The sequence below is a fragment of the Clarias gariepinus genome, chromosome 6 (genome assembly GCF_024256425.1).
Source record: "Clarias gariepinus isolate MV-2021 ecotype Netherlands chromosome 6, CGAR_prim_01v2, whole genome shotgun sequence".
In the NCBI taxonomy this organism is placed as follows: Eukaryota; Metazoa; Chordata; class Actinopteri; order Siluriformes; family Clariidae; genus Clarias; species Clarias gariepinus.
In genome coordinates this window covers 9,117,501-9,137,590 of record NC_071105.1, presented here as the reverse complement: position 1 = coordinate 9,137,590, position 20,090 = coordinate 9,117,501, and the positions used below count along the sequence as shown (strand labels likewise).

The window sequence follows — 20,090 nt, the reverse complement described above, 5'->3', positions numbered from 1 at the left end:
AGACTCTATTACCTTCCACCCTATGTAGTGCACTCATATAGCAAATATGGATTTATTTATGATACAGCCAATAGTTTTAACGCTTCTGGGTGTAAATTGCTGTGTTTTAAATAGTAGCAATGAGAAAAATAGGACACTAATTATGGAGAAATTTTATATTTATATATATATATATATATATATATATATATATATATATATATATATATAACGAGCTGGTTTATTTATATATAAACCAACTTTTGTTTTGTTTGAGAGTCCCCAATGAGCAGCAGCTTCCGGGTTGACCACTTCCGGAATTCAAGTAGGCGTAGACTAGAACGAAACGTCATTTACGCGCGAAAAAAAGAGTTGCGTGACTTTGTGTAGTCGGGTTTTTTGTTCAGGTTGAGGTTGTTTTGTGTAGATTTTGGTTTTAAATATTTTCCAATTCGTTGGGTTTGTCAGTGAGTTATATTATTCAATGTGCACGCGAACTATCGGATAAAGACGCGCACGTTTATCATAAAGGAGGATTTAAAGGTAAGGAGATCACCAGTGTGAAGCCGAAACCCAAACGGCTCTCTGTGTGAGTGCACTTACACTACACTAGACTTTATACGATGTGTTACACCTTGTTCATTATTTAAGGTTCAGCCTAAGGCATGGCTTAGCACTGTGATCAGGAGTGAGTGTGTGACTGTAAAACTTTCTCTTCTGTGTATTTTCAGTCCAAATGAGTCGCTACTTTACCAGACTGCGCATGCGCAGAACATACACGTGGCCCGGAAACCCGATCAGTGAAGACAGGAAGCTGAAGAGACTTTATCATGAGTAAGTATAACAGGGGACTTTGGTTGCTCAGTGGTAGGTCTTTTGCCTGCCATGCGAAAGGCCCGGGTTCGATTCCCACCCAGTGCACAAACCCCCCAGCCACTGGACGCAGTGCCTGGCCCAAGCCTGAATAGAATAGCAAGGGTTGCATCAGGAAGGGCATCCAGCATAAAAGCAAAAGTGCCGAAGTTGTTGTGCTGATTGGATGGTCTGCTGTGGCGACCTCTTGACGAGAGCAGCCGACAATCAACCACGCTACTTGGACTTCACCAGAGCAGCTCCCTAACTTAGATCTTGGCGCAAAGTGTTAAGTTTAAGATTTTAGGTTTTAACCCCCAACACCACCCCCATCAAAAATAATAATAAAAAGTCTCCCCAACTGTGATTTGTGCTCCTGCTTAGGACCCTAGTAAACCACTGTAAGGATACACACTGCTGTGAAGAAGTACTTTCCCCCATTCCCCTTTTTTTGCACATTTGTTTTCATTTAAATAATTTTTTTGTCACATATATGCTAATATCAGAGTATGATATGTAGTGAAATGCAACTCTTCACGACCTAAAAAAAAGAAAAGTAGGGTAAAGTGAAAAAAAATAGAAGGAAGTGCTAAGATAAATTGTAAATGATAGATTTGTTAATTTACCCCAAACTTTTAAATCGACGTTTCTCTCAGTGCAATCAAACAAATATTTAATATTACACAAAAATAACCAAAGTAATTACAAAATACAATTTTTAAATAATGATTTAATATATAAGGGGAAAAAAGCTATCCAAACCTACTTGGCCCTATGTGAAAAAGTGATTGCCTTTTAAACCTAATAACTGGTTGTGCCATCCTTAGCAGCGATAACTGCAATCAAGCATTTGTGATAACTGGCAATGAGTCTTGTGGAGGAATTTTGGCCCACTCTTCTCTGCAGAATTGCTTTAATAAACAGCATTTTTAAAGGATCTCGGTCGGGACTTTCACCAGGCCGCATCTAAACCTTCTGCTTCCAATCCCAGGTGTGTTTCAGCTTGAGGTCACAAACGGATTGCTGGACATTCTCCTTCAGGATTTTTCTGCCAGAGTGCAGAATTCTTGGTTCTGTCAATTATAGCAACTCGTCCAGGTCCTGAAGCTGCAAACGGCCCCAGACCATCATGTTTACTATTACGTTTACTGTGATGTTCTTTTTATATAATGCTGTTTTAGTTTGATGCCAGATGTAACGGGATGCACACCTTTCGAAGACTTCAGCTTTTGTCTCATCAGTCCACAGAATATTTGTAAAAAGGGCTTGGGGGATAATCCAGATGTTTTTTGGCAAATGTGAGACGAGCCTTTGTGTTCTTTTTGGTCAGCAGTGGCTTTCGCCTTGGAGCTCTCTCACGGACGCCATTTCTGCCCCCAGTCTCTTCTTACAGTGGAATGATGAACACTGACCCTAACTGAGAGACGTGAGACCTGCAGTTTTTTAGGTGTTGTTCTGGGTTCTTTTATAAGGTCCTGGATGAGACATCGCTGTGCTTATGAAGTAATTTTGGTAGGCTGTCTGTCTCCATTTGTAGATAATAGCACTCACTGTAGTTCCTTGGAGTCCTAAAGCTTTAGAAATGGCTTTGTAACCCTCGATTACTTTTTTACACAGAACCAGGCGGTTTTATACACCTCTTTTCCCTTAATAAATAAAATCTTGATTTAAAAACTGCATTTTGTATTTACTTGGATTATCTTTGTGCAATATTAAAACTTTTTGTAAAGTTTTAAAAAACCTTTTTGTTAAAGATTTGGTGATTTGAATCATTTAAGTGTGACATATGCAAAAAAACAACCAAAAAATCATCAGGGGGGCAAAAAAACCCTTTTTCATACTTATGCAAGTCTTTTAGGATTTCTGCGTCTGCAAAATGCCTAAATGTAAGTTTAGATGTTTTCTAATGTATGAAATGCTCCTCAGGTCGTTGACTATATCTGTGGAAGGTAGGCCGGTGGACGCCATGGTGTCAGTCGGTCAGTGCATCCTGATCGAGGGAGATGACGACGACAATCCCTATGTCGCGCAGCTCCTTAAACTTTTCCGTGATGGTAAGACGTGTTGTCTGTCCTTCCACATGGGGGGACTTTACCCACCTTCTCTTCTTTTGGTTTGCTTTCACTTTAACAGGTTCAAAAGATGCGAATCTGATTAAAAAAAAATTTTGTTCTACGCTTTATTGTGCTGCAAAACTGATTTAGTACTCAGGTCTAGTCTTGAGACATTTCCATGTTTGGATTTAGATTTGGGTGATCTCAAGGGTTTTTTGAGGTAAAATTGGTTCTTTCAGTACGCACAAAGTTTTCCTCTGAGGCCGACTAGATGAAGTAAAGGCTCAGCTTGTAAAGGTATTGGACCTGTCTTAGACACTGGACTCTGACCCAGTCTCAGCTGGTCCTGGTCTTCACTATAGTCCTAATCTTATTGCTTCAAGATCAAGAAAAAAAAATCTATTTCAAATCATCCACATTTCATGCTGGTCCTGGATTAACTGCAAATCTGTGTGACGGTTAGAAACGGAGGAGGAAAATCATTTCAGTAACATATGGCAATTCTTTCATATGGTAACTCATGTATCGCAGCACTGACTTTTTATTATTATTTTATTTGTTCTTCATTTGGACATGTTGGCAATTAAAGCTGTAAAATGTTGCAGTTCCCACATAATCCTGTAGGTGGACTCTAAACTCTTTAAACTAAATCTGAATGTCCAGAGACGGGGAAGCGGATGAGGGCGGTGGTGCAGTGGTTCGTGCGGGTGTGTGAAATACCCCAAAACAAAAGGAAGCTCCTGGGCCGGGATCCACATCCACAAGAAGTTTTTTACTACCAGGATCGCTCCTGTGATAATGAGGTGGACGCTGAGACTATCCTGGGAGCGGTACAGGTATGTCCCGAGGTGTATTCAATTAAAAAATGGTTGGTGTATTAAATTTGTAATGCAGCAGAAAGCTGAGAGAGTAGGGTTTTTATGGTGTTAAAATTACCGGAAGTACTGAAATGTTGTAAATAGTGACGTCCGTGGTTCTCTCCTGTAGATTAAACACATTCCTGCTGAGGCTCCTTTCCCAGACGATGAAAGCAAAAACACTCTTTTTGTTAAACTAACCTGGGACGGCAAAAAGTTTCAAGTCATGAATCCCGAGTTGATTAACCCTCCCGCTCCTCCTCAAAGTCCCGAATCTCCACCCCCGCCCCAGCTCTCATTACGACTCCGCGCTCTCCCCACCCCGGACCCTAGCGTGATGAAGCGGGCCATGTCCGGCGTGATGACCCGCGGCAGCATGAGCACCGGCAAGCTGGGGTCCAACGAAGCAGAGTCGGCTCACTCCGCCTCCAAACTGTCGGCCGCTAAACTCCTGAACGTGAAGCGGAGAGGCCGAGTCTCCTCCAACCCAAACATCCGCAAGAAGCTCGACCTGTGCAGTGAGTGCCGGTGCAGTTTTCCGAGTCTCTGCTCGATTTTATGTTGTCGTATTTCGTTTTTTATTATTATTGTTGCTTGTTTAGGTCCGGCGAAGAAGCTGACCAGAGACGATGTTCTTGGGGAGATTTTGGATGGTGACCAGGACACCGAGGACGAGTTGGCCAGCAAACTGGGCGCTTCTCCACCTCGTCGCATCTCCATTTCCATCCGTCTGACCCCACTCCCGATGACGGTCACCAGCAAGTCTTCCCCTTTGGAGGACAATCTGTCCATCCAGCCTCTTCAAAGCCCCAGTAAACCCACTGCTTCTGAGGACGCTTCCAGCAGGTCAGTGCTGTTATCTGGTGCATGTGTGTTCTGATTGTTTCACTTCATAAAAAACAAATTATTAAAAAAAACATTGGGGTGTGCTGTTATTGGAATACAGTCTCTAATGGAATTGGGCGAGACATGATGTCTCTCATAACTAGTGCTGTCAATCTATTAAAACGTTTAATCTAGTTAATCACAGTTTTAAAATACTTATAAAGTGAATAAAGTAATGCATGACAAAATGGTTAGAGGAAACAGATTATGCAGTTTGATAATATCTCAAATTAAAATTAAACTTAACGATGAACGTAAAGAAAAGCCCACATAGCATGCTGCTGCTCTCTCAGGGACTGGCTCGGGGTCGAGCCTCTGGAAGACGACGTGTTCGAGTCCGAGTTGCTAATCAGTAAAGGCAGAACTCCTCGTAGGAGAGAGGCCACGCCCAGAAGAGCTGGTCTGAGGGGGAACAAGCAAGTTTAATTCCCCTGCTCTTGATGTCTCCCTTGGTGGTGGAGTTAAGGCTGTTATGCCGAGTCACAAAACAAAAACCTTCCTTGTTTTTTCTTTCTTTTCACTGATCTGATCACAGTTTCAGTCTGACTTTTTTTTTTTTTTTTTTTTTAACTCCCAAAGCACTGGTATTGGTTGATGGTTCGAAATCCTGGTTTAGGTTTGGATGCAGGGAAACGCACCACACCTGGGTGTTTTAAACACATTATGAGGAGTGTTCAAATCAAACCGGGACTTGGATGAATTTTCTTGTGAATGTACAAGTGAAGTGTGGTGATGAGACTTTTTATAGAAGGCCGTACATCTGTGAGTGACGATCCTGCCCAAGGTGGCGCGGAAATCACTGCAGTTAGTCCAGTACAGGACTGATAACTGGAGAGACCCATCTGTCTGTGGGAACAGGACACATAATCATTCACCAACACCACTTGCACATTACAGGAACTTAGCCATTTCCACATGTTTGGGCCATTAAAGGAGTTCCTGGGAGGCCGGTGTTTTAGGCATGAAGCACGCATCTAATCATATCTATGTTCCGTTATCCTGTGACACCAAAAGTCCCGGTTTGACTTGAACACCCCACAAACTAGTTTTGCAGCAGCTATTAAGAGCTCTATGTGCATCTGTTTTACTGAAGTCTAAAATAGAAGGAAGATGATGATTTTAGTAACTCTTAATTGATCTGTTGGCAGCTCGAGAACTCCATCGAGGAAGAGAGACTCGGCGGCAGTCCGAGAGCCTGCCCTCGCTGTGCTGTAAGTATATAGAGTCAAACCACATGGAAAGGGAACGTTTTAGTAACTGATCTGTTTTGTGATATTTGCACTCAGCTGTGTTCTCTCATTACGTTTTTTCGAGGCAATTTAATTCTTTTGAAAAAAAATATTAACATCGTTATATGGCCCATTTCGTTTTTATTTATTAGAACAAATAAAAATTTGTCTGTTTTAAATCTTGCAACCCATTTTCATAAGGTATTTATGCAAGGAACGGAAACATACCGTGTTCGGCAACATCGAATAACCCTTCCTGTCCCATGTCAATTTAAAGTGCATTAGGCAGTTTGTCTACACTAAAGACAATCTCTGTAAACCCTTCTTCTGTTCTGTGATCGTCCTGCTCTCAGGGCTGAAGAAGAGCACGAAGACTCGCCTCTGCAGACTACCACCACTCCACGCTCCAAGAGGAAATCCGCCCAGCTTGTGTCGTCTCGCATTCGAAAGCAGCTGTGAGTCCTCGGCCTGGAACGCCGTAAAATCCCCTCTCTTATTTCTCTCCTGGTAATAAACGGAACGTCTTAACGACTTGTGTTGTAGGAACATGCTGACTACACACGGCGAGCTGCAGTCTGATGGAGAAGACGCGGAGGACGACGGCTGCTTCGTGCCCTCTAAGATCGATCTGGAGAGCAGCAGTGACGAGGAAGAGGAGGCGAAAATGGACAGCGAGGACGAGCTGGTGGTGAAGAGGAGTAGGCGCTCGGCAGGTCCGAGAACTCCGTCGGGTGAAAAGACTCGGGCTTCAGCGAGAACCCCTCGCAAAACCCCGAACAAGAAGGTACGGCATCACAAAGCAGCAAAACAGAGCAGAATAAATGTGTTTTTATGCGTCACTTAACTTGATAAATATATAAGTTATATAAGATGTATATAAGTTTCTTCCTGTGTGCTGATGAGTTGATTAAAGGGCACATATTATGCAAAATGTACTTATTCGTCATGTTTAGACGTTCAGATGGCTCTCCAGTGTGGGTATGCATGCAAACAAACAAAATATAAATAAACAAGGGGGAAAACATTCCCACTTTTTGTCTTTTTTTCATTTTTATATTGACCAACTATATTTTTCTCTCCTGATATGATGTCATATAAGAAAAGCCCCTCCCCTAGCTTGTTACTCAGCAGTAGCTCATTTACATAGACACTGAAACGGAAGGTTCAAGGCATAAAAAAATGAGTTATTTCAGATGGACCATTAACAAACGCTCACACACACCCTTTGGGGGAGCTTTGAGACAATATGAGACCTTTTAAGATGATTGTTCTAATCCAATCAAAAACGATGATTAAATCTGTTCCCCCTCTCTACTTGTGGGTGTAGTCTGCTCCTCCGACTCCCCGTACACCTCGACACGCCACTCCCAGCATTCCCAGCAGAAGTCTGCCAGCCAGGAAGCCTGGGAATGTATTGGAGGAAGCAAGGGCAAGGTAAGACAACTTCATTTTTGGAGAGCGAATTTTTACAACCCAGTGTTTCCTAAGGTTTATAGATCAAATTATAACACCAATTATTTTATGGTGCTTCTTTGTTTTCCATGATTAAGTGATTTGTGTTATACATTGATTTAAACAGATTTTACTCAACACTCTTACAGGTTACATGTATCATCAGTTCCCGATTCTCTTCCATGTCGAGAGCAGGAGTTCCAGGACATCTACAACTTTGTAGAGAGCAAGATCATGGACGGGACTGGAGGGTGTGTCCACCTGTTGTCCATAACGTTTCCGTATAACTCCTCATTTGAAAAAAAAAAAAAAAACCCTGGTGATTAATTGTGTACTGCGTGTTTCTACAGGTGTATGTACATCTCGGGCGTTCCCGGCACGGGGAAGACGGCCACGGTGCACGAGGTGATCAGGTCACTGCAGCAGGCAGCAGAGCAGGAGGAGATCCCTTCGTTTCACTACATAGAGATCAACGGCATGAAGATGACCGATCCGCACCAGGCCTATGTTCAGATTCTGCAGGTTGTTTTTTTTTGCTCCCAGATTATCCTGCTTTATTTCTCTGTCTTGCTTTTTTTTTTTTTTTTTACTTAAAAAAAATAAAAAATAAATAATTGGTCTGGTATGTTATAGAAACTTACAGATCAAAAAGCGACGGCGGACCATGCTGCTGCCCTGCTGGAGAAACGCTTCAGCATGCAAGCGCCAAAGAAAGAGACCACAGTGCTGCTGGTGGATGAGGTGAGCTCCCAAAACCATTTGGCATTTATGGCAAAATAAAAACCATCAGATGCTTAAGTGCATAAATTCTGAATTATGATATTGCATAATTTTAGAAATTAACCAAATCATTTATATGACTTTAAGTGTTTGGTGCAAATTGGCTTTGTGGAATTCTCATTCCTGTTTGATTCCAACAAATATAAGAGGTTAACATGGCTAAAATAGAGAGGATTTTTTTTGACCGAAATGAGAAATGGTCTAAAAACATCTCTATTTCTCATTCTAATTTAGAAAAAAAAATCCAGTACAGGTAATCTCTGTAGGGAGTGAGTCAACCTCACCGGTTTCAATTAATGAGTCCGGAAGCGTGATGATGGAAAATGTCTGCCCTGTAAAGCTGTCCTGATGGTGAATAATCCTAATTTAGAAAAATCCTGAACAAAACAGAGTTCACAGTCCAATACAATGGAAAACAGCTCTGAGACAAAATTGCAGCCCGGATTCCCCTCGTTATTTATAGGCGTAGATACAACACTGTTGTATCTGCTTAGACACAATTACGGTTTTTGGCCACATGATGGCAGTGTGGGACAGATAGTCAAGTGGATTGGTATGGTTTATAATGTATATTCGTGTCGTACAAGACTTACTTTGTCTGACTTAAGAACAAATCGGACTTAGGAATGCGGACCTCGTTCGTAAGTCAGGGACTAGCTTTATCTATAAATTTGTGTGATTTATACAAATAAAAAATGTCCTTCTCATATCTAAACACCTAGCTAACTAGATAACTCGAATCTAAATGACCAGTTACTGTGAAGCCATCTTTTTCAAAATACAACAAAAAAAAGGTCTCTAATTAAATGTATACATAACACTTTTAAATTGTTTTAAATGGATAAACAAACACAATAGGTGCATTGTAGATATAAGGTACACTGCCCTGCTAAAAAAAGGAAAAGGTCACCACTTTAAAAGGGTCAAATTATGGGCGTGCATCGGGTACAGAAAATGATTACGAAGATTTTAGAAGGTAGAACTGAGTACAGAAAAACCATCACAATATTGTCTTCTACTGGATTCCAGGACATAGTGAAATTACGGGAAACGAACAAGCTGACATGGCAGCAAAACAAGCCCTTACAGAAACAATTGCCGTATGTCAAATCCCACCCTTTGACCTCAAGCCATGAATAAATCAGTATATATTAACTAAATGGCAAGCAGAATGGGAACAGTACCAAAACAACAAATTTTTAAATAAACCCAGTGGTGGGGAAAAAGATGCTTTCACCCCAGAAGTTGGGGACTTCATAGTTATGAAAGTTGTTATTTTCCAGCTGGACCTTTTATGGACGAGGAAGCAGAACGTCATGTATAATTTATTCGACTGGCCGACGAGACGGCATGCCCGCCTGGTGGTCCTGACCATCGCCAACACTATGGACCTGCCTGAGAGGATCATGATCAATCGTGTGGCCAGTCGCCTGGTAAGATTCCCAGCAGGATCAACAAGGTTTTTTTTTTTTGCGGTGTCAAATTTGTGACGTGGATAGTAATATTATTAGTAAATGTTCTGTACGCGTGTTTGACTTTGCAGGGGCTGACGCGCATGTCTTTCCAGCCGTACACTTTTAAACAGCTACAGCAAATCATCACATCTCGCCTGAACAGAGTAAAAGCCTTCGAAGAAGACGCTCTTCAGCTCGTCTCGAGAAAGGTAACAAAGCTGAATTTTTATCTTTTCAAAAACCCTGCGGCAAATGTAACTATTTCATCCTGGTTTTAAATCATCTACCATGACGTGAATACCAGTTGCCACGCTGGTTTTTGATGGTTTTTTGGTGTATAACATAATGAGTCCATATGCAACGTACAGTATTTTATGCGCAATGAAGCACCTTGTAGAATTCTGCCATAGAAGTAACACTGCACAAGCTCTGTGTTAAATAAATATCCTCGAGTACTCCTCATCAAAAAGTGCTATTAAACGCACTCTCTTCTGGTTGTCTGATTGCGTCTCTGATTGTGATTGTCATGTCGCACCCCCAAGGTTGCGGCTCTGTCAGGTGATGCGCGCCGCTGTCTGGATATCTGCCGACGCGCCACCGAGATCTGCGAGCACTCCAGTCAGAAGGGTGCCGTCGGATTGGTTGGAATGAGTCATGTGATGGAAGCCTTGGACGAAATGTTCTCTTCGTCGTACATCACAGCTATCAGGTGTGGAATCTTATTAAGTTTAATTATGATTAGATGCAGGTTATTATTTATTCAAATATGCTTGTGTACATTTTTGCAGTGTTTTAACTTTACTATGTCTTAAATAAACAGAATTAAAAAGTGCTGCTCCTTGTATGTTATCCTGCCCCTGTTTATTTCAGGTGTGCCTCGCTGCAGGAGCAGCTCTTCCTGAGAGCCGTGATTGCAGAGTTTCGCCGGCTGGGTCTTGAAGAGGCCACCTTTCAGCAGGTAATGTCTGATTTAATGTGTGGCTGCAAGGTTATGACAAACATCATAGTCACCTGTGCATGGATTAAAAAAAAAAAACCCTTGCATTGCTCAGTTGAATTTCAGTAAAGGTATACACACATTGCGATTGTTTTAATCATTAAGGGGTCAATAAAAATGCCAGGTCTGTTCATCAGGATAACAATGAAACAAGTCAGATCTGTGGGAAAGAAACGATAAAACAACAGCATAACTCTAGGTAAGAAAAAGTTTGTTTATGCCAAAAAAAAAAAGCCACAGTCTCATATTTTGTAGGACTCTTTTATCTTTGGTTATAGTATCACCTTGGCATTGTTTCGGTAACCTTATGCAATGTCACAGCATTTATTTCCATCCAAAGTTTCATTATTTTATCCCTAAGATTTTGTATTGATTATGTCAGTTGAGCCGCTATGTAAAGCCTTCTCCAGCACATCCCAAAGATTCTAAATGGTTAAGGTCTGGACCCTGTGATGGCTGATCTACAGATGGTCCCTGGTCATGCAGTACATTCAGGTCGACTTAATTTTTTTGGACGCATAACATTGCTGAGCCTAGACCTGACCAACAGAAGCAACCCCAGATCATAACACTGCCCACTATGCATGTTGGGTGCATCACTTCATCTGCCTTTTATCTTACTCTAATGCGTTTGGGAACAGAGCAAATCTGGACTATGCATGTTTGGAGATCGCGAGTTTGATTCCCGGGTGATGCTGTAACCTCTCGCAGCCGGAGATCTAGAGAAAGCTGATTGGCTGAGCTCTCTCAAAGAGGAGGGATGAGAGGTACTTGGTGCTCCCACGTTAATCACGGCTCCACAGCCAATCATTTGGTCTCAGAAAAGCGTAAGGAGCGGATAGCGCTGTCCTCAGAGTGTGTTACGCCGCCCCAATGGTGCATGAGCGAGCAGATTGAAAAGATTTGTCCCTACTGATAAATGGTTTTCTTAAGGCTACACAGCTGTTTAATTCTCTTTGCATTGTGCTTGTACAAATGCTCTTACTTTCACCATTAAACATGGCTCTAAGTTCTCCTGTTTCTGCAATCTCCTTAGTTGTTTTCTTTTCTTGAAGCAGCACAATACTTTGACTCTACTGAAGCAGAGTGACATCTTTGCCATGACCACAGGACATGTCTTCTGACATTGTTGTTTATAAGAAATGAGAATGAGAAAATGAGAAGCTGCTCGATGAGATTACTCACTCACTCATCGTCCATACTGCTTGGTCCTGTATTCAGGGTCCTGGGGGGCCTGTAACCTATCCCAGGAGACTTAGGGCACGAGGCGGGGTACACCCTGGACAGGGTGCCAATCCATTGCAGGGCAAACACTCTCAGATTCACTCTCAGATGTATGTTTTTTGAGGCTTTCTGATTTAGTTTTTGATATGAATGTGTTAAATCTCACGCAATCCTTTCTGTCTCTCTGTTTATCACTTTCGCCCCACTGTTAGTGTATTTTTATAGTACATTTCCTCTATATGGTGTTAAATCCTTTCAAGCACTTCCTCATTCCTTATATGGTAATGCATCCATTTGGTGTCGCACAATGCGTTTGGACAAAGATAAATTCTCTGTCTATGCTGTTAATAAATGAGAGACAACATTCAGACACTGTCATGTCTCTCTCTCTCTCTCCCTCTCCTGGCCTGCAAGCGTATCAAGGTGTGGTGGACACATCATCTGCTTTTCTTTCACTTTAAACTCAACAATGTGTATCGGATGTTAATAAGAAACCAAAGTGTGAGAAAAGTCGAACGTCTCATACAAAACCAGTTACAGCTATTTACGTAAGTTCATTGGTTACTGCGTTACCGCTGACTGAACCAGAGCACTTCCAGAGATGACTCTTCTCATAGAAACCTGCACACATTTTTTTAACCCATGAATGTCTCCTGTATATTACTTTCAAAGCCGTTGATGTAGATAATCAACCCATTCGGATTGTTTTTCACACTGATGTAAAACTTGTTTAAGTTGGCCATGAAGACGGACTGATGCAGACAGCTGTTCTTTGATGACTTGTGACGCTGTCGCTCAATAGTTCGAGACTGAAAATCCCGCAAACAGTTTGGCACCTGAGCCTCCAATAACGAAATTGGACTCCATATAACTTGAACACTTTTCCTGTTATACTGAACGTCCAGCCTCTTAACACGCAGTATGAGTGCCGATCAGTCCCTGCTATCTGATATCACCTAAATGAGGATGAGCTCCCTCTTGAGTTTGGTTCCTCTCAAGGTTTCTTCCTGTTGTGATTCAGGGAGTTTTTCCTCTCTACTGTCTAGATCACTGACACAAATTTTGGCTATAGTTCCAGTAATGAAAATATTACAATACAGCTAATGACATTATAATAAACAGAATGAGTAGCTCAGCTCTTATATCTTCTAGTCTGAGTTGTTTGTTCTTTTGAATCTATTGCACCACATAGCGTCTATGGGAGTCACGTGACAAAAGAACGAACGATTCGGACCGAAAAGGCTCAAAGGTCTAACTACTCATTTTTGTTTCTTGTACATAACCTATGGAGGTTTTGCACGCCCAGTAGAAAATGAACGAATCGCTTTTCGAGACTACTCCTTCTTCTCAGTTACGTAAAGGAACGACTCGTTCATGAACCACCCATCACTACTATGTTTCCTCACACTCGTACACAGTCAGATTGATTTTAATACAAAGCTGCTTTTCCAGAGTGACCCATTGTTAAAAGCGCTTTATTAATAAAACTGAACTGAATTGAATTGAATGTACCAAGAATGTGAATATTATCAGTGGGTATCAGTTAAATGTTTCCCTTCCTCTTTCTCAGGTGTTTGTCCAGCACCAGGCCCTGTGTCGGGTGGAAGGCCTGCAGCCGGTCAGCGTGTCCGAGAGCCTGGCTGTGTGTCAGAGGTTAGGAGCTTGTCGTCTGCTCCTGCTCGAGCCCAGCCGTCTGGATCTGCTTCTCCGTGTGCGCCTTAATCTCAGCCAGGATGATGTGCTGTATGCCCTGAAGGCAGACTGAGACTGCATGTGTGCAATGCTAACTTTAAATTTTTTTGGGGAAAAGATGAAATGGAGGACACGCTAAGTTGGATTTAGACCGAGTGCCACTACGTGATAGTGCTTGATTAAAAGGATCAGATCAGCTGCTCTCTATAGAGAGTTAGTTCAGTTTCTTTCAATGTACATTAGATACAAGATCCTTGATACAAGATTAGAAATTTTTTTTTTTTTTTTTGCTTTTTAGACTTTTAGACTCACAAGTGGCATTAAGCACATAATGCTTTGTATGTAAAATATTTTTTTACATTGAATCCAGGTTTCTAATCAAGTTAATTCCCTGTTGCATTGGTGGTGAACACAAAATAGACTAATCACAACTAAAGAAATGTTTTTAACATCGGAGAGCAAGCCTCCCCTTATTCTGTGTTCAGTGCTAATCGTCTGGTAAAGTCTGTCCGAATATGTGTGTGTGTGTGAGAGATGATTTTGTTGTTCTGCTTTCAGGAGCCAAGTAATATTATATTATCTTTATGATTTTAGTTTTAATATTCTTGAACTGAAAATAAAGCTATCAAAAAGAAAATTGAGTTATGATGTGATCTGCTTAAGTTGTTATTGCAGTTAATTAGATAAAACATGTTTTTTAGCCTGAATGTGGCTTGTGGGGACTTAGTAAGAAACTAAAACCATCGACTCATTACTTTCTGTTCATGGAGAAGTGGTCAAACCAAAGCTTATGTAAATGACTGCAGCAAGACAAAAAAGGAAAAATATCGTTGGGGGTGTTGTAGCTGTGACTCAACTTGTATTACTTTGTGCGTTATCAATTTTAATCAAACGTAAACAAATAAGAAGTGCAATATTATTAATATACTGTACACTGCTACACAAGAATCGTGCCACTTCAGCTCTAATGTCCTTTTACCTAAAAAAAAAAAGGGAACAATTTCAAGTAAATGATAAAATTTAAGGGGTGTCTCTCCTTCAGTGATTATAAGTAAAGAACAATATGTTGCAGTTTGACTTACAATCATACTTTAATTAAAATATAGAAGGTACAGGAAATATCTGTTCTTTCTTAAAAAAAGATTATGAAAATAATGCAGATATTATTCTAATTTAAAATAAAACAGGACTTCTAAATATATACCTATGTGAAATATTTACAGGTTATGCTATGCTGTATAAGTTAACATTTCAAAGTTATTATAATATACAATATGATGAATTGTCAAAGTAAATAGCAAACTCATGACTGAGAAATAATGTTCCCTGTTCTGTTACACCAGAAACTACAAGAAGTGTTGGGTAATTATGAAATTTCTCGAATGTGATTGTGTTGAAACACCACTGTGGTATTGTGGAGTTTTGGTGCACATTTTTTCCCCTCTAAATTCCTTGCCTTGCACTTTGAGAATGATGCCTTTGAAGATTTTCCATACTGTACAACCTTTAGCTTTCAAGGTAGAAAGCAACAAAGCAGATAGACGTTGTTTTCAGAGATGAGTTTAAGTCTTGATTTCTTTTTCCATTTCACATCAATGCTTTCAATCCTCAGTAAGGTTGTGTCCTGATCGACTGTACTGCTCTGTGCATAGTTTTCACTTTTCCTTAGCGGTTGGTACATTTTCCAGATTGGTGTAATGGCCGGTTACGGCATCGAGGCCTCCGACCTCAGCCTGCAAATAGGAGTGGTTGAGGATGCTGGTGGTGGAGGCTGCACAAGGGTCGGAATGAAGAGAGGTATACAAGATGCTTTCTTCGAGCTTATCCAGTGATGCATTCAGTCCATAAACGTAATTATTCCCATTCAGGCAACAGACGTGGACAGGGCTGGACTTCAGGATGACATATTCTTGGCACATCTCCAGGACTTGCTCCTCATTGCCATCCACAGCCAACTGGTATTGTGTGATGTATGGGCAGGTAGATGGCCTGGAAGGTTTTTTCATGGCTTGAGTCTCCTTTTCTGACATGATCTCCACCACAGAAGCAGGAGTGTCATCATCGCAATGCTTGATGCTGATATTTGGCTTCTAGAGTATTAGCACAGATTACTTTGATTAAATTGAATAAATATGGAATTAGTGACACCAATACCAGTATTGCTCACATATAAGACAATGAAAGGACATATAAGGACTAAACAATTGTTTGACAACATTGTGTGCAATTATTAGCTTTGTGTTAATACAAGGGGTGCTCAAGTCAAACTGGTACTTGTGATGAAATTTCTTGGCGTAAAAACCGATTGACATTTACAAAAGACTTTAAGCACAGTATGGTGATGAGACTTTTAGCTGCAGTAAAGCATTTGAATGGTGCAAATGTTTTATAGAAGGCTGCATGTCCGTTTATAGGTGGTTTGAAGCCCACTGCAGTCGTTCCCATGAACATTCAAGTAGGATGCTTGACCCTCTAAAATAGAAGGACGTCCCCAAAGGACAGTCCTGACCCTGCTCATATTTGGGCCATTAAAGGAGTTCCTGGGAGGCTAGCGTTTCAGACTTGAAGTAGGTAGTCCAATCATAGCTTCGGCATACTGAGAAAACTTTCTACATTGATGGTATTCAAGCCTTAGTGAAATGCTGGGAAAAGTGTGTTAGTGTGGCAGGGGACTATATAAGTAGTTTTTTACTCTCATAACTGTGTTCTGTTCTTCTGCACACTCAAAAGTACCAGTTTGACTTGAACATGCCTCATAGTACAGCTATGGAACATGCAAATGAATTACTTTTAAGTAAGCCTAAATTATTTCCATTAAAACCTTCTACATTTACTTGTACAATTGTATTATATGTAAAGATTACCCAGTGTTGGCCATCGATATCCTTTAAGAAATTTTCCAGCACATCGTTCAGGTTTGGAACTGGAGGCCACAGAACCTGCTTGAGCTTACTGAAGAACAAAGATGGAATCTCACTCTAAATACATGTTCAGTACATGCGCTTCTCAGGAATTTTGCATAGTGTTGCTATTAGTTTGTTGGTTAAACTGACCTGACATATCTGGAGAAGAAGGACAACATTACGACAGAAATCACGAGCAAGCCAAAGGGTACACAAGCAATTAACAGCAACCCTGTAGAAAGATTAAAGAATAGAAACATCTCATTAAGGCCAATTCTTGCGTTTCTTGAATTATGTGCATGACAATGTCAGTACCTGCACTTAAGGTCAGTTCTTTTGTGAGAGGGTTAGTCCAATCACTCCAGTCGCCGCTGTAGAGTACTCCATTGGGCTTAGCTTGTAATTGGATGGTGTACTGGCCGCTTGCTTGCACATCCAGACAGATGCTGGTGTTGGGATTTTCCACTTTAAAAAGCTGGCAAAGTTAAGAGTTTTAAATATGAATTAATCAATAAATGAGCTGAAAGCTTTTTATGTTTAAAAATATTACTTTTCATTTAGTTATACTCACATTGAACGATAGTTTTACTGCTTACGTATGTGCATGTGTGTGTGTCCTTGTGGGTGTCCCTTACCTTCCATGTGCTTTCTCCTTGTAGCTGGTAGCGAACCTGATACATTAAATGCTCAGATATTTGTGGAAGAGGAGAGATCCATCTCAGGCAAAGCCTTTCCCCAACGATCTCCTCTTTAAGCCCCCCGGGAGGCTCTGTTTTGACTAATGATGGGAAAAAAAATTATTGTGAATTATATTATATTATATTATATTATATTATATTATATTATATTATATTATATTATATTATATTATATTATATTATATTATATTACCTTAATGTTATGTAAATATCTGATAAAACATTTGCTTTTAAGAACAGTGGTTAAACTGCATTTATTACACAAGGTGTTCACAGGGTGACATTGTGCTTCATTCATCAATAAGATAAAGTTTAATATATAAATATGTAAAGTATAAACTCATTTCAGAATAATATTCTATTGTGGCCTTGATTGTGTGTTAAAATGTATGCACAAGACTAATTCATGTAATTTTCCTTTGACTGGTAAGAAATCATATACCCTGTGATAATTTATTTCACTTTTATACTGTACACATTACACTATCAAGATTAAATTGCTGATATATTACACACAGAAATGAAATGCATGTTTAAGGCATAATAAGAAACTACAGTGGAACCTTGTATTACGAGCATAATTCGTTCAGGAAGTGGGCTTGTATTGCAAAACACTCATAAACCAAAGCGAATTTTCCCATAAAAAATAATGGAAACTCAAATTATTCGTTCCACAGCCCAAAAAAATAAATGCATAAAAATAATTAACACAAAATATTAAGTAATTTTTTTTTAACAAATTAACTTGCACTTTACCTTTTATAAAAAGTAGAAATAAATCCCGACAGATAAGTGTTTCTGTTTATGCGCGCAGGCGCTGTGTGTGTGTGCGTGTGTGAAGCCCATCCTGTCCCGAGAGAGATTGTGTAAACCAGCACGGTGTCAAATTAAATGTGCAATTACATGACTTTATTACACAGTAAACCTTTCTCCTTTTTTTATTTGAATTTCACATAAACACACATTAATGGAAAGACTGTTTTGTCGGAAAGATTAGCAAGGAACATCGCTAATTACACTTGTGTGAGCGCAAACTAAGGAATCACTGCTGTAAAGTAAAACAAACAAATAAACCTGCATTTTACCTTTGAAAAGAATCGCGACAGAGCAGTGTTTCTGTGGAAAGCAGAGTATGTGTGTTTGTGGAAAGCAGAGAGGGTGTGCTTCACACATACACAAACACACACACACATACACACACACACTAAAGCTGAGAGAGTGTGTGAGCCGACATGGTGTCAAATTGCATGTGCGCACACATAATAACAGAGAGGGAGAAAATGGATTTTTAACCTCTAATGAGACTTTCTTTTGCTTTACACGCGTGCACACACAAGTGTTATAAGAAACAGTACACGCGTATAAAATATGTGACGTGGTCACAGTATTATAGTAAACAGTACACGCATGCACAGATGTTGATTATACCAGTACGAGACACGCACTAAGACCTAGCAGGGGAGACGATTTAACCAAAACCGAGGTTTCACTGTGTATATCAATCTATCTATAAGGCAAATCATTATAAATATGTAAATCAAGACGAAGAACATTCAGTACATATATTTCAGTCAGATTTTTCACAACTTCTTCTTTTAATGTTGCACAACACTTCTTTAAAACAGAACTATCTAATAAGCACCAGATCAGGTGTGTCTCAAGCAACAATGTGCCATATATTTTGTAGTGTCCCAACACAGATTTTTGCACCCGTGCAAATAGTTGAGAAACACTTTTTTTCTAAATATATATAAAAAATAATTTTTTGCACATCGTGCGATTTAGGAAAGCTGCTTAAGAGGTCTGCTGAGAGAATGACTTTTTATAGTGGATATAATTAAACTAATAAGAAGCATAAGTTTGTTTTACATCAATTACAACTATAAGGGGCATTCAAACTGTGACTTTGAATTGTACAGAATAACATTACACAATTATGAGAGTAAAAGCTAGCATTATTTCTTTATATAATGCCGTCCTGCTGCACTAATGCACTTGGCGTTTCACTAGTGCCATTGACAGGATACCATCAATGTAAAAGGTTTTCTCAGTATGCAGGAGCCATGATCAGACTGCCTGCTTGGTGTCTGAAACGCTGCCCTCCCAGGATCTCCTTTAACGGCTCAAACTTGTAGAAATGACTTAGAGAAAGTTCAGGACTGGACGGGAGGATGTGGCAATAACTCCCAGCTGAGTTCCTGTAATGTGCAAGTGGTGTTGGTGGATGAATGTGTGTACAGTTCCCACAGACAGATGCGTCTTTTTTGCAAGTTAGAAACATGACCAGACGTTCCACGGAAACGACTGCACTTGGCTCTGATCCACCTTGGCTGGGGAAAGTAATTCAAAGACATACAGCCTCCAGTATTTGCACTATTCAAATGTTTTACTGCGGCTAAGAGTCTCATCAGCGAACTGTGTGTTGACGTCTTCTGTAAATGTCCCTCGGTTTTACATCAACAGAAATTTCTTCACATTTCATCACATTGACTTAAATGCCCCTTGTATAACCTGATAAAAATTTGATATCGTTCTTTAATAAATAACAGCTGTCACAATAAATTATAAATATTCCGTTCAAAGGCTGTTCCTTAAAAGACAAATACGTGCATGAAGAAAGTTAAAAGTTGCACTGGGTGAAAAATAGCTTACTGCTGTTGTTCATCTTAAACACGTCCATGTAAAAAGTTCGGCTGAGGAGTCCAAATGCGGCTGTAAGGTAAACCTCAAACATGGTGTGTTCCTCCCCATGGAGAACACACTGGCTTGCCAAGGCATCACTCTTGTCACATGTCTTCCAGTTCCCCCAAATATTTCTGAAAACAAATCACTCATCATACTCAACTACTTTTATTCCTTTTATTATGAATAACAGAGGCTACAGGGTAAATGTCAGAGCGTGGAAAGACATAGTGATACCTGTCGGTTTGTCTGTAATGTAGGCTTGCATAGCCATATCGCTCCTCATCCCACTGGCAACGGACTTGGTGCAAATCAGAGGTGTGGCACTTCAATTCAATGTCAGCTGCAGCAC

General features: G+C 40.3%; 2 protein-coding genes across 4 annotated transcripts in view; one reads left to right on the top strand and one right to left on the bottom strand.

Moving 5' to 3' along the window:
• The first annotated feature begins 345 nt into the window (after positions 1-345).
• Positions 346-14,501, top strand: orc1 (origin recognition complex, subunit 1). 3 transcript variants are annotated; one of them, XM_053498653.1, is made up of 19 exons: positions 346-522; positions 711-813; positions 2,758-2,885; positions 3,549-3,721; positions 3,873-4,260; positions 4,345-4,588; positions 4,921-5,043; positions 5,776-5,838; positions 6,210-6,311; positions 6,400-6,640; positions 7,184-7,290; positions 7,458-7,559; positions 7,659-7,830; positions 7,942-8,049; positions 9,372-9,521; positions 9,632-9,751; positions 10,085-10,251; positions 10,413-10,500; positions 13,334-14,501. In XM_053498653.1, exons 2-19 carry the CDS (start codon positions 716-718, stop codon positions 13,526-13,528), a joined length of 2,769 nt encoding a protein of 922 aa, XP_053354628.1. In that variant the 5' UTR covers positions 346-522; positions 711-715; the 3' UTR covers positions 13,529-14,501. The 3 variants fall into 3 exon arrangements, with proteins under 3 accessions (XP_053354628.1, XP_053354630.1, XP_053354629.1); XM_053498654.1 differs by lacking the exon at positions 346-522 and adding an exon at positions 539-568; XM_053498655.1 differs by lacking the exon at positions 4,921-5,043.
• Positions 14,502-14,634: 133 nt separating this feature from the next.
• The window catches only part of mpl (MPL proto-oncogene, thrombopoietin receptor), a 9,470-nt gene continuing 4,014 nt past the window's right edge, over positions 14,635-20,090 (bottom strand). Inside the window, exons 6-12 of the mRNA XM_053498656.1 lie at positions 19,976-20,081; positions 19,709-19,872; positions 16,994-17,136; positions 16,674-16,833; positions 16,509-16,590; positions 16,320-16,407; positions 14,635-15,545 (exon numbers count right to left, since the gene is read on the bottom strand). Of these exons, the coding sequence (XP_053354631.1) occupies positions 15,111-15,545; positions 16,320-16,407; positions 16,509-16,590; positions 16,674-16,833; positions 16,994-17,136; positions 19,709-19,872; positions 19,976-20,081 (1,178 nt within the window). The 3' untranslated portion in view covers positions 14,635-15,110. The remainder of the gene's footprint in view (positions 15,546-16,319; positions 16,408-16,508; positions 16,591-16,673; positions 16,834-16,993; positions 17,137-19,708; positions 19,873-19,975; positions 20,082-20,090) is intronic.